This window comes from Molothrus aeneus, chromosome 1, assembly GCF_037042795.1.
Source record: "Molothrus aeneus isolate 106 chromosome 1, BPBGC_Maene_1.0, whole genome shotgun sequence".
Classification (NCBI taxonomy): Eukaryota; Metazoa; Chordata; class Aves; order Passeriformes; family Icteridae; genus Molothrus; species Molothrus aeneus.
This window is the reverse complement of record NC_089646.1, coordinates 18,021,393-18,036,889: the sequence shown is the minus strand read 5'-3', so window position 1 is coordinate 18,036,889 and position 15,497 is coordinate 18,021,393. Positions and strand designations below refer to the sequence as shown.

Sequence of the window (15,497 nt, the reverse complement as noted above, 5' to 3'; positions counted from 1 at the left end):
GATTTCTGGGACTTTTGCCAGGTTCTAAGACCATATAGAATTAGTTGTTAAAAAGGAAAATAAATATTTCTGAAGTGCTAGAGAATATGTATGTCTGATCTAATGAACAATAGTTTTGTTCATTTATCAATTGTTCATTGTAATTTACTCAAAGGTTTTTTTTTTGTTTTGTTTTGACTGGAAGTGAGAGCATAGGAGCATGAGGAGAGTGATCCTCCTAGAGCTTCTGTACTGAATTTATATATACACAAAACATTTCTGTGTTCAATAATCAAAGTAGACAGGATGACATTTCTGCCAGATCGAGATGTAGATGGAAATGTAGGGGAATTTTCCTAGCCTGTCTGGACTGGGTATTTGAGAGGTCATTGCAAACAATTTGGCTGATGTTATATTGAAGTCAGAGTTGAAGAAAACTTGGAAGACCATATTATACTAGGTCTGTTTAAAAAGACATGCAAGATACTGCTACCTGGTGTTGGAGTATGAATTTAAGTGAGAAATTGCCTATTTCTATTAGTATCTCAGTTTTTGTTCTTAATCTAATTCAGAAGTTGTCTGTGAATAAACTTTCTGGTCTTGATGCTGTAACTCAACACCAAGTTTGTTCCACCATCTCTGACTCAGTGTTATGATTTGGACAGACTAAATCAGTCTGATATTCTCTGCTAAATCAGCACATGTGGCATCTGCTGGAATCTGAGGGATTTGATCTCATCCTTCTGAGACACACTATTTTTTTGCCTTGCAGCCTGGTAGATCTATTGATTTTCATGCAGGCTGCTGGCCTCTGATCTGCCAAAAGAGAATTAGCTACATGTTTCTATATGTTTTGCTACCGAGGCTTCGAAATCCCTCTTAACCCAAGTCCCTGCTTACATATTGCTACCATTCATTTTTATTGGCTTCGCTAAAGTTGAATTCCTGTATCTTGATTTTTCCCCAATTCATTCTCTGAGCGGCTTGAAAGAATCCAACTGAAAACAAAACCTCAAAGAGTTTATATAATGAATTACTTTTAAACTAGACGCTAAAAAAGACAGAGGAGCATTTATCAGGAATGTTTGTGGGCTTGGTGGTTATGAGCTTAAAAAAAAAAAAAATACCGTGTGGAAAGGCTTTTGTCCCATGACAGAGATTTAAAAGGCTGCGGGTTCGGATTCCAGCGGAGGCTCAGGCCTGTAATCGCGTTGGAAATGCTGCCTCTCGCAGGGCGGCGCGGCCGCGGCGGGGCGCGGGCCGGCTAGGGGCGGCGGCGGGGCCGTCACCTGCTGGGGCCGGCCCGGGCGCCCCCGCTGCCGCCCGGGGCTGGGGCTGGGGCTGCGCGGGGGCTCCGCGCCGCCGGCCCTGCGCTTCCCTCCTCCTCCCGGGCCGGCGCTGACCGTGCGGGCGCTGCGGCTCCAAGTTGGAGAGGGGAGCTTGTGCGGTAGGCAGGGACAATGGAGGAAAATGAAAGCCAGAAACTTGAGCTGTGCCTGGCTTGCCCAGCAGACAGCAGGCAGACGAGGGGTAAGTAAGCGGCGGTATAAGTAAGGCAGAGATGGAGTTACGTTTAAGCATGTCCCTCGTTTCTGCTTTATATAACTGGAGGCAGAATGCATGAAAAAAAAATCTTTTTTTTCTTGTACTAATAGCTCTGCTGTGCACATTTCCCTAACACTGAAACTTTGTGAGTTTAACTTTCTCTTTGGAGAGATTTCTGTGTGCCCTGCGGAGCCGGGAGCACGCTGCATGGCTGTCAGGGATGCGGGATCCTGCCGGTGCGGAGGCTCAGCTGGGGAAAGCGTGTGCCCTTCCCTTTAAATGCTCTGCCAGCCTCAGCTATGGCAGAGAAATAGCACTTCCTTCCTACAAGTGGGTTTGAGCTCATCTTTACCTCGGGGTGTCTGTTAAAAGAGGGAGATCCACGGCAGATTGTGACAGGGTTAGTTTACTTTGAGTGAAACCACTGGGGTTTGTTTTGGAGCGAAGCCAGGACTGTCTAAGCGGGGTTTCCACGGCGCTGTGCCTTCACACATTCACTGCTGTGCTATCTATTTCCTAAAAAGTGAACGAAAACTATTTCCTGGAGAATTCTACATGGGCCATTCCATGCGGGACATAACATTCAGGTAGCCTGACAAACACCTAATCTAATCTGTATCTATTATAGTGTTTGTGGGACACCTGTGAACATTCCCATTTCCTGCATGTTGTATTCCTCAAAGACACTTCAGGAAAAGTTGTGTTACTGTGCTTCTGTAAAACAAATAGTTCATGTGGTTTAAAAAAAATCATACAAGTTTATGAGCATGGAAAATACACCAACAAATGGTGTATTAGCAATTTAGGAGGAAAATAAATGCTCTTCCTTTTTTTCTTTTTTTTTTTTTTTAATTGGGTATTCATTAATTGATTGATGCTCTTTTGAATTATTTTTAAAGTAAAATTACCAAGCATTGCAAGTAACCTTTGTCTGTGTATGTTTATGTTTAGTGGGACGGAAATCTTCACTTCAAGAATGTGTCTGACTAGGGGAAAAAAACTGCCTTCAGTAACACATTTCTTCTGTAGGGGTTGTATGAAACTGCCTCAGATACATGTGGAGCTAGGAAAACAGAGGGCTGGCCAGACTGATTCTATGGTTCCCAAAAATGTTGAGTGCTGAAAGCTCATAACCAAATGCAGTAGTTTTGGCCCCTATCCAAAATTTGCCTTGGAAAGAGAGCTAATTGTAAAGACAGTGAAGTAAATTAGAACAATTCCAAATAATATCACATTTACTGCTAACATAAATGTAACAGAGGTTGGTTTGACTCATGCTGTTAAATCCATATTCTTTTTTAAAATGTTAGTATTGAATGGGGTTTGCTTCAAGGCTCAGTTTCACAGTATCAGTATGAGTCAGGTCTACACTTGTTCCTTTCTGAAATTATTCTGAAAATGTTCTTTTCTCATGTCACCTGGCTTGCAAAACAGGACTATTAAAATCTTCATAGCATTTAAAGTAATGAAGCAAAGTGACTTTCCTGACCTTTGTAGACTTCATGGAGGGTGTGACTTAAAAGAATTACATACCAGGACATTATCAAAGGACTTTTTTATTTTTCTATTCTTTTTCTCCTAGCTCACAGCCATTAATCTGTCATGATAATCTTGCTGCTAATCCTAGACATACTCCCTCTACACTGCAGACCTGGGTCTTTACTGGAGTAATGGGTGATATTGGTGATGTTAAGAAATCTTGAAACTTGTTTTTAGATCAGAGAAGCAAATCAAGTGTAAGAGTTACTTACTCATGCCTTTGGATAACCAAATTCCTCCCTGTCAATCAGCAAGTCTTGCCTTTAGTTGCCCTCTAGACTTGCTGCTTTATTGAACAGAAAGACCTTTAACTTTTAGCTTCTGAAAATGAGGGAGGGAGAGAGGGAGACAAGCTTATCTTACACCTCTGTGTTTTCTACTGCATTCTCTTTGCTCCTTCCCTCGGAGGGTACTTGCATAATTTATCCTTTTCCTACTCTTAGCACTCATCTGGGAACCATCACATGATGTTTCACACATTTCACAGTTATCTGTGGAGATTGATTTGCTAGGCCTATTATCTTCACTTGGAAGATATGGAAGGTTTACCCACTATGTTATTGAGCACTCCAAAATCCAGAAAATCTCTCTGTTTTTCCTCCCTATAGCACTGTGGCAAACACAGCATCTGTACAACTTATGTGTCTCGAGATCCACAGGGGAGTTTCAACAGCCCAGTGCTCAGCCCTAGGCAAATGACAATGAAGTCACTTATCCCTGTTCAGAAAGTGGTCCAAAACTTTTTTTTTTTCGGCAGTTAGTAGAGAAAAGACCCATACTGAAACACAATAGATTTTGGTTTGCAAAGAAAGTAATTTGCTGTAATGATGCAGGATCAGGATCTTGCTGGATGCCCAAGTCAGCTTTCTGGCAAGATGAGGAATTAGTTTGCATAGTTTACATTCCTTTCTTTTCACTGGTATTTATACAGTGTTTTCCAAATATATGAAGGAAAAATAAGAGAATTTGTTGATCTTTCTAATACTGTATAAGAAAAGTATGTTATTTTTGATTCCTTTTCAAGGTTTCACCTAATAACAAACAGTGGTAAAACACTTTACTTGATATGTCTCTTTATGTGCCAAATAATTATCTCTTTCTTAAACTACTGAAATGACAGAAGTGCAGAGTAGGGAAAGAATTTGCATGAGAGAGATTTAGGACCCAAAATACACACTTATGAGTTCTGGGTTGTGCTTGTCAGCACAGGTTTACCTGCCTTCTTGAGGAAGTGCCTGCCATCACTTCAGTCATTGAAACTGCTGCTGTGACTGTACTTTGAGGGCTTATACCAAAGGCTTATAGCACTCAGTCACCTGAGCTCATGCTGACTCCCTCCAGCTCCAAGAAAATCCCTTATTTTATGTCTGTGCTTTTTTTCCAGCAGCCTGAGGGATATAAACTCTAGGCTCTTGGCACAACAAATTAAAGATGGTAAATTCCATCCAGCCCCAACCCACCTAGTTTCCCTCCCATGTAAAATCCATCAGAATGACTGTGCAGCTTTCAGAAGCTGTTTTCACTGAGTGTATCTGGAGTAGCCACACTAGCTTCTTGCAAGCAAAACTTTCCTGTTTGCCATTTTTCTCAGGCAAGTTCAGTGTACCTGGTGGCTCATGAGTTTTCAACAAGCAGAGAGGATGGATGTTTCTTAATTGAGTTGTGCTTGAAAAGGTTGAGTGCTTGTACATGAAAGTGAGGCTGCTGCTCTGGAGGTTTAACCAGGATTGTGCTGCTAAGAAGGTCTTAGAAGGTGATGTGAAGACCACAGATGACATTTTGAATCTGTGTAAGAGTAAGACTTCCCTGTGAACTCACAAAGTTGTGTCCAGATCTGTGCTCATCAAACCATGGTGTCACCTGCAGTCTGGGCCCCTGTGCCTGCATCTGCTTTCAGGATAGGTTTCCATGAATGCAAACAAGAGGCCATCATGGAAAATTTTGGAGCCCTTGAACAGTATAGGGAGTTTACTGAAATGTGCAAAGTCTTTGAGGACCATCCAGGGCCAAGTTCTGTTATGGAGCCCAAGGAAATGGATTCCCTATGTGAGTTGGTGTGACATCCAGCAGTGGCTCCACCATTGGAGGATTTGCTTTATTACTGGGGCTTGAGGTTCCATGGCACATGGCAGGCTATTGACAATGCACACCAGAAAGCTGAGAAATCCTGAGCATTAAGTCCTGAGGCAAGTGGTGTGCCTGCCACACACAGTGTCAGAATGAGCGACTGAACCATAAAAAAAAGTGAGAAGATGCCTGTTTCCAAGCAGTGGTGCTGTATAATGGCAGCTGCACGTGGGCAAAAGGGGCTCTGAGACAACAAGTGTTAGACAGAGAAAAATAAAGATTTATTCAAAACAGGTAGAAGAAGGAGCTCCCTGCTCCTGGGGAGGTGCTGGCAAGGGTTAACACTCAGGGGCGTCTGAGTTTGAGTCTGTCTGGTAAAGATGAGGAAGGCCACATCAGACTTGTAGAGGCCTTTTCAGTACTTCAGGTTTTTGTTAGTTTTTGGGTTTTTTTTTTACTTTGCTGACAAAGGAGTGAGGGATTTTTTCAAAGGTATTAGGTAACAAGGCTCCAGTCTACAATTTTTGAGCACCAGAGGGTTCATGTTACAGAGTTACCTGAAGATAAGCCAGCACTTTCATATCCACAGTGTCTGCCTATCTCTTTACAAATACTTTCGTGGTCTTAAAGTAGATTTTAAAGTAGTAAAATTTATCTGAGGTGGTTTGGGGTTTTTTTTGGTTTTTTGTTTGGGTGTTTTTTTGTTTTTGTGTTTTGGGGTTTTTTTTGTGTGGTTTTTTTTTTTTCCTTTTTCAGATCCCACAGAACTTGCTTTTATTCTGTTTCTTAAGAAATGGTTTATGGAGAAATGATGTAGAATTTTCCAGCCTGCTGTCCTGAGACATATAAAATCTGAGGGAGATCCGTGAAATATAAAACCAGACCACAGTCAAAAATCAGGAAAAAGAGACTCCCAAACCCTCTTACTATTTCCTAGGTGTTTCAGAACATGCTGAAAACACACTGAAAAAAAAAAGATTAAGGAATACAAATCTGCTCTGTCAAAGGAATTTTATCAATTTGTATCCTTTAAGTATACTAGTTATGGGGCCATTAAGTGTACTGGACTCTATTGAAGAAATCTGTTTCTTCTTGTAGAAAGCATCCTGTAGATCTTAAAGGTCAGGGAATAAGGGCCTTGTCAGATCTTCTTTTCATGTCACGTAGGTAAAGTTGATATAAAAGGAACATCCACTTTAATGATACTCACTTTTCTGTGAGGCAATACTGCAATTGTGTGATAAAAGTAGATAAGTATGTGCATAGCTTATATAAGGGATTATTTCTGGGCCACTTACTATGATATGTATATGCCTAATGATGCAGAACATGCCATTGCACACTGCCAGACTTTTAAAAGTACCTAGCTTTCATATCATCTTTTTTCCCATTTTGCTACTAATGTGAATGTTGGTATTAAGTTTTTATAATACAAGCTATGTTTGGTTATGGTTTTTGTTTCTTTGCAGACCAGGCAAAACCCAGTTTGCATGTGACATCACTGGACGATGCAGAATGTCTCCGATCTAAAGAGCTGCTTTCCACCCCGAGCAGTCACACCTCTTCCAGCTCAAAGCCCGCCCGCAACATCCCTCGGAGACACACTGTAGGTGGCCCTCGCAGTTCCAAAGAAATACTGGGAATGCAAACCTCAGAAATGGACAGGAAGAGAGAGGCTTTTCTTGAGCATCTGAAACAGAAATATCCCCACCATGCCACAGCAATAATGGGACACCAGGAGAGACTAAGAGATCAGGTAAAGAAGTCAAATTTCTATCAGGCGTGTTTAGTGGTCCTTATAACTTCTGCAAAACTCAGTGTTGCCTCATTGCAAAAGGTGAGAATATAACAAAGCATGAAACAAATTTTTGAATGTGGCCTGTGATTCAGATGTTGCCTTGAAATTCAAAGAAACAAAATAAATCTGTTCAGTATTACCTTGGAATTGTTTGTTGAAATTGACATTTCTGAAGAGCTTTTCCTTTTTTTTAGAGCATACACAGAGAAAGGAGTGAAGGTGAGACTCTTGATCTTAGTATATGAGTCTCAATCTACTTTTCACAGCTGAAGGGAAAATATGGAACAGCTGCTGACTTCTGTTACACTTTGAGTACTGGCACCACTGCCTGGGAGAAAAGAAAATACCTGCAGAGTGTGTCTGTATGCTTTAGCTGGCTGTGTTACCCTTTCATCTGGTTTCTTTTCTATTTTTGAGTTTTGTAATGCAAACAGAACAGACTTACCCATAACTGTCTGCCTCCTCCAGGGAGCTTTGACACCCACATTCGTCTGTCAGCAGCATACCTGAGGGTGGTGTGCCCCTGCCTGCAGCTGCTTCCCAGCAGCCAGCAGTCCATGCAGGGCCAGAGGGGAGGGGACGCGCTGATGTATCTCTCAGAGCAGGTGGAGGCTGCTGGCACGCCGACCTTCTGAATTCAGGGACTGCCATGCAAGGATCTCTGCCTAACTCGGGGCTCTGGTTTTGGGTGCAATAACGGAGTTTAATCTGTTCGGGCAATCTATCATCTATTCCATAATTAATTTTTTTTTTTCAGTCAAGCATCAGAATTTGGAGTTTGGTCTAAAAAAAATCTTGTGCTCATTATTCTCGGTTTAACACATGATTGACAGCAAGCCTTTTTGTAGGAGCTCATTTCCCTTAGTGGTTTATAGGTGTTTCAGCACTAACAGCAAATTAAGTGTAAATAAGGAATAAAACTGAGTTGGAAAAATATTGTGCTCTGTTATGGAAGCTCTTAGTGAACTCCATACTTCTCTGAAGTTTTGCATACTTGTGAGGCTTTGAAGATCAGACTGTTACAGGTTTAGAAAGATTGTAATTTGTTAACTCACCCCTAGAACTTCTCTTTTACAGGGTCTCTAGAGATCCCAGGTGCTATCACTGTTAGAAACCATCTGTATTCAGCTAAAATTGCTGCAAGACTTCAGCTCTAATGAGGATGATCTATTCCTCATTTTTAAACAGTTTTACTCCTTTCTTTTTAAAGTCTTGACTTTTTTTTCTTCCCCACTTATCTCTTCCATGAACTTTAGTGACTGTGTGGAATGTGCTGGGTGGTGGATAAAGATAGCATACAAATTAAATAAAGGGGGTGGGAGGGGGGCGAAATCCAGAGATTAGATCTTTTGGAGTCATGTAAATATTTAGTTCCAGTGTTGCAGACACTGCAAACCTAGTTTGAACAGCCTACAGCATTACACCCTACACATTTTGTAATTTGAGCCTTTTCTGAAGGCAGTAAATTACAGAAGGAATGCAGTAACTGCTCTTGATATTTGTTTAAAATGTGTCTTCCTTGCTAATTTATTGAGGGCAAAATTCATTCTTCTGCTTCTATTTTTTGGTGATTAGACATATGTATTATATGTGTTGTGTGTAATGAGTTTTTTAACAATTTTCATTTTTAAAACAAAATAACTTTAAAACTACTATTAGAGCATCAAAATGTATTTCTTGGAAGTGGGAAATACTGAAGACTCCAGCCATTCAGCCTTACTTAAAAAAGTATAAACTGATCTAAAACCACATGAAAACATGCAGAAATAAATAATACAAGTTGATTGTAAGAAAGTTGCTTAGATGGCATCTCATGTATCAACTGTCTGGCTCATCAGATGCAGTAAGACTGTGATGATCATAGCATTAATTCAGAGGGGGATTTTCTTACCAATTGTGTCTCTGTGTGCACACCCACATATCAGTATTTGGTGTTTGTGTGTGTTTATATGTAACTGTATATGGATACACATAGGTATGTGTGTATAAATATATATATGTACACACAGCTGTATGTGTGCATGTATGTGTATGTATAATGTGTGATTCCTTAGCCACTCCATGAATAAGACTATAGTAATAATTTTGCCTTGAAGGGTGTATATGTATGTTTAGCATCCATGCTTCCTTTTTTCCACCCTTATATATATGAGTGTGTAGCAGTGGTATAGAAGACAAACTACATGCACATGTAGTAGGTATGCATATGCAACATATACATGGATCACAAACAAAATTTGTAAGGTGTATGGGAAGACATGATTTAAAATGTCATATTTTAAATTGAAATGTCAGAATTTATTTTCCAGGTTCCTTTCCCGGTTCCTTTTCTCCATTCTTACTTCTTCAGCTGCTCCAGTATCTGGAAAGAGGTAGCATTGTCCATTGTGGGAATTTCCACACTGTAGGACACCTATCAAGGATAGAAGTTAATGGAACACTATTTTCTAATCTCTCTGTCAAATGGTGCAGCTGAAACATAAAATCCCCCAGTATTTACAGTCAGGTAGCCCCTGGTGTGTGTATATATATATATATATATATATATATATATAATTTCTCCTCCAGGTTGCTTTAAAACCGTGTCAGCTCCACAACCAGTAGAAAATCAAGATTGGTAATCGGTTTCTTCTTTATGGACATTCTTCTCTTGTCCATTTTAGCCATCATTATCTGAGTATGGCAAACTGACTCCTTGTTTGCAGGAAATAAACATCAGGGCAAAAATATTATATATGCTGTCACATCCTACTGTATCACTTCCACCAGCAAGGGCAGCTGAATGTTGTCTGCATCTTCCACTATGTGCTAATGGTTTCCTCCAGGCTTCATTTATTCAGATAAATACCTCCCTGGATGTGCCTCCTGAGGACCCAATTCTGCTCCTGATAATCTGCCACAAATCAGAAGTACAATCATGGCCAGGTAAAATGCCAGCAGGGATTACTGATGGTTAGCTAATGTGATGACCTGAAACCTCCCAGCTGTGCACACAGACCATTTCTCCTCCGAAGGTTTGTTGCCTTGTTTGTGATAGCCTGTTCTGGAAAGGAAAGCTCACAGAGGCAGGGGCCATCTTTATTTGCACAAGGGGCTTGGGATATTGCAGCAAGGCAAATAGCCTGCAGCTGAGCTGGTCGGTGGTAAACTGGAGCACAGCTTTGCAGCAGCCTGAGGGGGTGCAGACATGCCTTGTGTGCCCCAGCACAGGAGAATGCAGCACCCCATGGCCACATCTCTGTGACCCACAGCCCAGCAGCTCACCCTCTCATTGCAGCTTTTCTGCCTTCTAAGATGAATCCACAGCTGGGCACCAGAGCTCCCTCCACCTGGAAGCCTGTAAAGCCAAGGAACTTTTTTTTTTTTTTAGATAATGCAAGTTTCTGCAGGAGCTTTAAATACATTACCTCTGCCAAGGCTGTCTCACCTGTGGTAATGAAAGGAAGGTGCTAATGTAATCCCCAAGGAAGTTAGGGAAAAAAAAGCAAGAAAGAAACAGTCTGGGATGTCTTCAGTGTGTGATTCACATTCAGACAGTGTGAATCATCTGCTGTGGAGCTCATGGAAGGACATGGTCATCTGCTTAGGTGAGATTGACTCCGGTCAGCAGAGAAGGAAAGCAGGAGCAAGTGTAAAAGCTAGGTCTGTAGCTGCAAGCATGAAAAGGAGTTAGCAATTAAGAGGTTAAAATGCTAACCTGGCAATGGGAGGGGGTAATCCCTCCTGTGAACCTGTTTTACAAGTCACCTCTAAAAAAACCTTTCTGAGGGGCAGAGAACAAAAATGAATGCGTAGAAGTTTTTCTGAGCAGGAGCTTGTGAGCCTGGGGTAAGAAAGTGAGCTGGTAGAAGTTTGCCACAGCTTTTTTCAGTTTTTGTTTGACTAGGAAATAGGCTGGGAGGTGTGGAAGGCTCAGGAGCAGCCCTAGTGCTTCAGGTAGTGCTCCATGAAGAAGAAATTTTCTTGGCAAACAAAATCAGATTTCAATCAATTGAAAACAAAACTCAAATCCTTCTGGTGCCTTTGCAGGGGTGATTGCCTAGAAAATGGTGGTTTAGGGTTTTTTGTTATGTTCATTTATATCTGAACATGACAGGTAACTCTGGCATCTGGGCAGGTGTGGCTAAGGTTGCCATGGAGATCCATGATGTCATGCTTGATAGAGCATGTCAAGACAGCTAATCTAACGTGTAGATGTTCAAAAAGTCCCATAGGCCAGGACTAAGCTTTATGCAAATAACAAAGTTACTCTGCAAAGGGGCGAAAGAAAACACGGCTGAGATATGGCGTGCGTTCTACCTGGCAGCTTGAAAGGATTATTCCAGATTTCATCATAAATTAAAACTTTTGGAACTAAAAGAAGAGGATTTCAAACCGTCTCTGGCCTCACCTGTGGGATCTCACATTTCGGTAAATAAGCCTCTTTCTGTTTCTGCCCTCGCTGTGAAAAAATGCTTTTGAAATCCTGGAGTTTGCTTCACTGTGTTCCTGCTGGCAGCAGGGCTGAGTCAATAAAGCAAGTTTTCTGGCAGGGCATGTTCCCTTTTCTCTTTCAAAAATGAGTTCTTTATTGAATGAACTAAGAATTCGGAATTATTTGAAAGGCATTGTAATGTATCATGTTGATTATATGAATCATGCTGCAAAAATTTCCTAGGTAGTGTTTTGGAGGAGAAACTAAGAATGGAGACACTGTATTTATTTGTAGATTATTGCCAGATGTCTCTCCTTTAACTGTTAAAATAGAACCCTAAAATTATAACAGCATTTATTCCAGGATTTGATATCTGTTAAAATACTGAAGTTTTTTGTTTTTTAAATTAATTACAGTATCAGTTGGTTAAACTGACTTCGAGTGTATGTTTTGATATCATAGGTAACGTTTGAGCACTTAATAGATTTTTTTCCTTGGGTAAAAGTACGTTAGTAGAGGATAAACATATTAGGAGGTGAAAGTCGAGCAACAGAAAGGCTATTGGGAGTTTGGGATTTGAGGTGTAAACAAAAGGGGATACTTTCAGTCCCTCTGAAGGGACAGTAAGCACCTTGTGTTCTTAGTTGCAGCCACTTTCATGCTCAGATCAGCTAGGGCAGATCAAGTAAACAGCAGTAGGTAAGGGATGGCTGGCACGGTGGGACATGGTGATGGGAAGCAGCATTGGGGCTGCAGAGTCCCCTTGGTTCAGGTGGCTCAGTGTGGAATGGAAACGGGAGTGGAAATGGCCTGGGTGGGAAAGGCTGGGAACAATGCCCGAGCTTAAAAATGTGAAAAGAGAAAAATAGTAACGTTCTGCCTAAGGCTACTGGGAGACGTAAACTGGAGAGAAACTTCACTTCCATGTAGATCTTCAGTAGGATTTGGGGAATGAGGGGGTTACAGAATATGGTAGGCACATTATTTCATTCCAGGTGAAAAAACAGGGTATAAAGGTTTTCTGATATTCTGCATTGCTTGATTAGGCAAGGTTAAATAAACATTTTTTGGAATGTGTAGTGACTTTTAAAGTGAAAGAATTGAAAGCACCACAAATGAGGAAATCACTTCAAAAACTGATTTCTTTTTAGTCATAACTCTTTTACTTGAACACCCAGTTATATCTTGAGTTATTAATGGGAATTTTTTAGAATTCATTTCAATTTAACCTTTCTCCCAGAGTCTGAGTGTTAGTTATTTAGTACTTGCTTATGTACAAATAACAATGTGTAAAATAAACTCACATATTTTGTGTTCATTACACTGTTGCTGGTTGATGCCATGGAATCGGGTAGGAAGAAATTGATTTAGTGTTAATGCTGCATGAACACTTCTTTGGTCTGTGCAAGTTAAAAAAACAGAGTTAAAAATTACATTCAGTTTTAAAATGTGAAGAATGTGACTTTAATCTGGATATGCTGCAAACTTTTCTAGTTGGAATCATCCATTTCATTGAATTACCACTTGCTTCACATTCTGCTGTACTTAATGTGTCACCAAAAAATGCCTGTTTATATGCAAGAAGTCAGGGTCACGCAGCTAGAACGTGCTGTTGTGGCAGCATAGGTTGTAGGTTTTTGTGTAGAGGAAAAGTAAAGTTTCAGAAGTTGTTTGAGGAGGTTTCTGTGAGTTGCTGCCTCCTCTCCACCATTGGGCACTGCTTCCCTGCCCGAGCAGGCAGTTCCCCATTGTCCCTGGGCAGTCTGACCCAGCAGAGCCACTGAGGAAGGGGGACCCTCCCCGGTGTCCACACGTGTCCCCTGTCTCACCTACAGCTGGTGCAACAATTTATTGCTTTCAGGGCCGCCCTAAGTTAAGGGCAACTGCTCATATTTTACACTGCTACAAGCACCTAAGAAAAGCAATGAAAATGAACATATGCAACATGATTACGAGGTTAAATCTCTGCTGGATTCCAAGCCCTTCGCTTTTGTTTATGGAAGGACATGAGATGACATGTCCATTTGTTTTGAGTTGAAACATGCTCTTTAGCCCCCAGATAATGCTGTGATTGCAAGATATTTATAAATAGCTTGATAGATAAATGAACAAAGGGCTGGTTCATTAGCAAAGTAAAGTGGATTTACTCTGTATTCACTCAAAGTGAAAATGCTGAGGAAGAAGAATATTCCTAATAGGATGTCTCAGTGGAAAGTCTTTCAACCCTCTAGTTTATAAAAGTAAGGCAACCTATTAAGGTACATATTAAACTACTAGCCCTAAGGTATCTCTGGGAGTAAATGAAGTTTAACTAGATTGTTAATACTTGCTTTGATAAATACAAGTTTCTTCATTTGTATCTATCAGTTAAAAGTAATTTGAAAAGCTGGGGTTTTTTGAAAAATCAAACAAAACAAAGCTGCAAAAAGACTAATAAAGCAATTCCTTTTCTTTTTCCTTCCCTCCCCCATGCAAACCACACACCAGAGCAGTTACTTTGCCCCAACAGGATTAGTAACTTTTTTCTGTGGCAACGCCTCCGCATTTCAAATAGTGCGTATTGTTTGTAACTCAGAAGTCCCAGGTAGTTGTTTGTACTTACCTTTGTTCATGTGAATTTTGTACATATATTTTTCTAATCTTATTTTATGACAAGCAAAAGTATTTTTAGAATGCTTTGTATTCAGTTGACTGTGTAAATGCCTGCAGTGATCTTGTTCCAGTACCTGTTGTTAAATCCAGTAAGGAATCTAGGACTTTGGTATCCCTTAAAGCATATTTCAGGCAGCTGCCTTCAAAAGTGTTGCCCATGGAAACCTCTCCCAGTTATTGTAGACACCTGAGATTCCTTAGGTTTCAGAAACTTAAGCTTTTCTGGCCCCTCGGTTTAGCCCTTGTTCTTTCTGGGTTGCCTCTGTTGATGACTGCCAAAAGCTGCACCAAAACAGCGGGCAGGGCCCTGCTTGGGGATGGGTTCAGGGCAGCACTGGCTGCGTCAGCAGCTCCTCTGTCTGCTCAAAGGGTGCTTTGCCACTGCTTCCTCTTCCAACTCTGCTTTTAAGCCAAAGTACCTCCAATTGCTTCCTGCCCAGCTCAGGGATGAGCAGCATGGGAGGCATCCTCAGGACACCATTCTAGGTGGGGCTTGTCCATGATCCCTAAATCCCAAAATTAATTTCAAGCCCCTTATTTACTTATGAGAGCACAATAAGTTTGTGACAGAAATGATAATGAAGACCTGCAAGCTCTGGTCTGCAGACAGTTTTGGCCACGCTGGTTTTGAGCAGGCGTCCTCACTTGGCCACAGCTCTGGAGGTCTGCTGCAGAATGTGTGAGGAGTACTTGTCTGGCAAATGATTACAGCCAGGCAGAGGTGTTGGGTGAGGGCAGCAGGTTGGTTGGTGTCAGTGCTGAGGTGACAGTGTAATTCCCTGAGTGACCTGTGATTAGCCTCAGAACTGGTGAATTTGCTGTGTCCAAAAACCATTTCCCTGCAAATGGTTGTGAATATGCTTGGGTTGTTCTTGTTACAGCTGAATAGTCCTGTTAGCTTCTCACTGGGAAGCACTTTTGTGCTATTTGCACATTGTCACCTGGGATGGGAGCACATATTGATGTCAGTCATTAGCAAAGTAAATGCGCCTCTGGACTATTGCTACTGCTTTACAGCGTTTTTTCAGTTGATTTTCTAACAAAGGCAGATTGCACTGAAGTCACTTGATTAACTGGTTTGGTTTAACCATAATCACTGGGATTTAAATGTCTTTTCTGGGCTCAAATAGGAGAACAGGAGTAAATAAGACAAGTCAATTGCTTATATACATATATTCCATTTTCCCTTCTCTTCAAATGAGTTGAGTACACCAGGAAAAACAGTGCTGTTGTTAAAATTGCATCCAACACCTCTGACTCTGACAGCTGCCCCTGAGATGTGTGTTTTTAATATTCACCCAGTCATGATAATTGTGCCAGTTCAGTAAATTCAGAATCTGTGGTATCAAGTTTTGCATCTTGACATAGCAAGTCAGTGCAGGGACTTCTGGTCAGTCAAGAATCTTTTGAAGGGTCCTCTTTTGGTCTTGTGGATTTTTTGTCCCAATTAGTACCTTTTGTGCTGCTGCATTTTGTGTGGCCCCTTGTGCAGGGGATTGTAGT

At 41.1% G+C, this 15,497-nt stretch overlaps 1 protein-coding gene across 4 annotated transcripts in view; it reads left to right on the top strand.

Moving 5' to 3' along the window:
- The first annotated feature begins 1,439 nt into the window (after positions 1 to 1,439).
- The window catches only part of KIAA1217 (KIAA1217 ortholog), a 176,405-nt gene continuing 162,347 nt past the window's right edge, over positions 1,440 to 15,497 (top strand). For 3 of the 4 annotated variants that reach the window (XM_066552199.1, XM_066552191.1, XM_066552207.1), the window contains exons 1-2: positions 1,440 to 1,509; positions 6,600 to 6,886. In XM_066552199.1, coding sequence (XP_066408296.1) covers positions 1,440 to 1,509; positions 6,600 to 6,886 — 357 coding nt within the window. The remainder of the gene's footprint in view (positions 1,510 to 6,599; positions 6,887 to 15,497) is intronic. The other variant, XM_066552216.1, reaches the window with a different exon arrangement.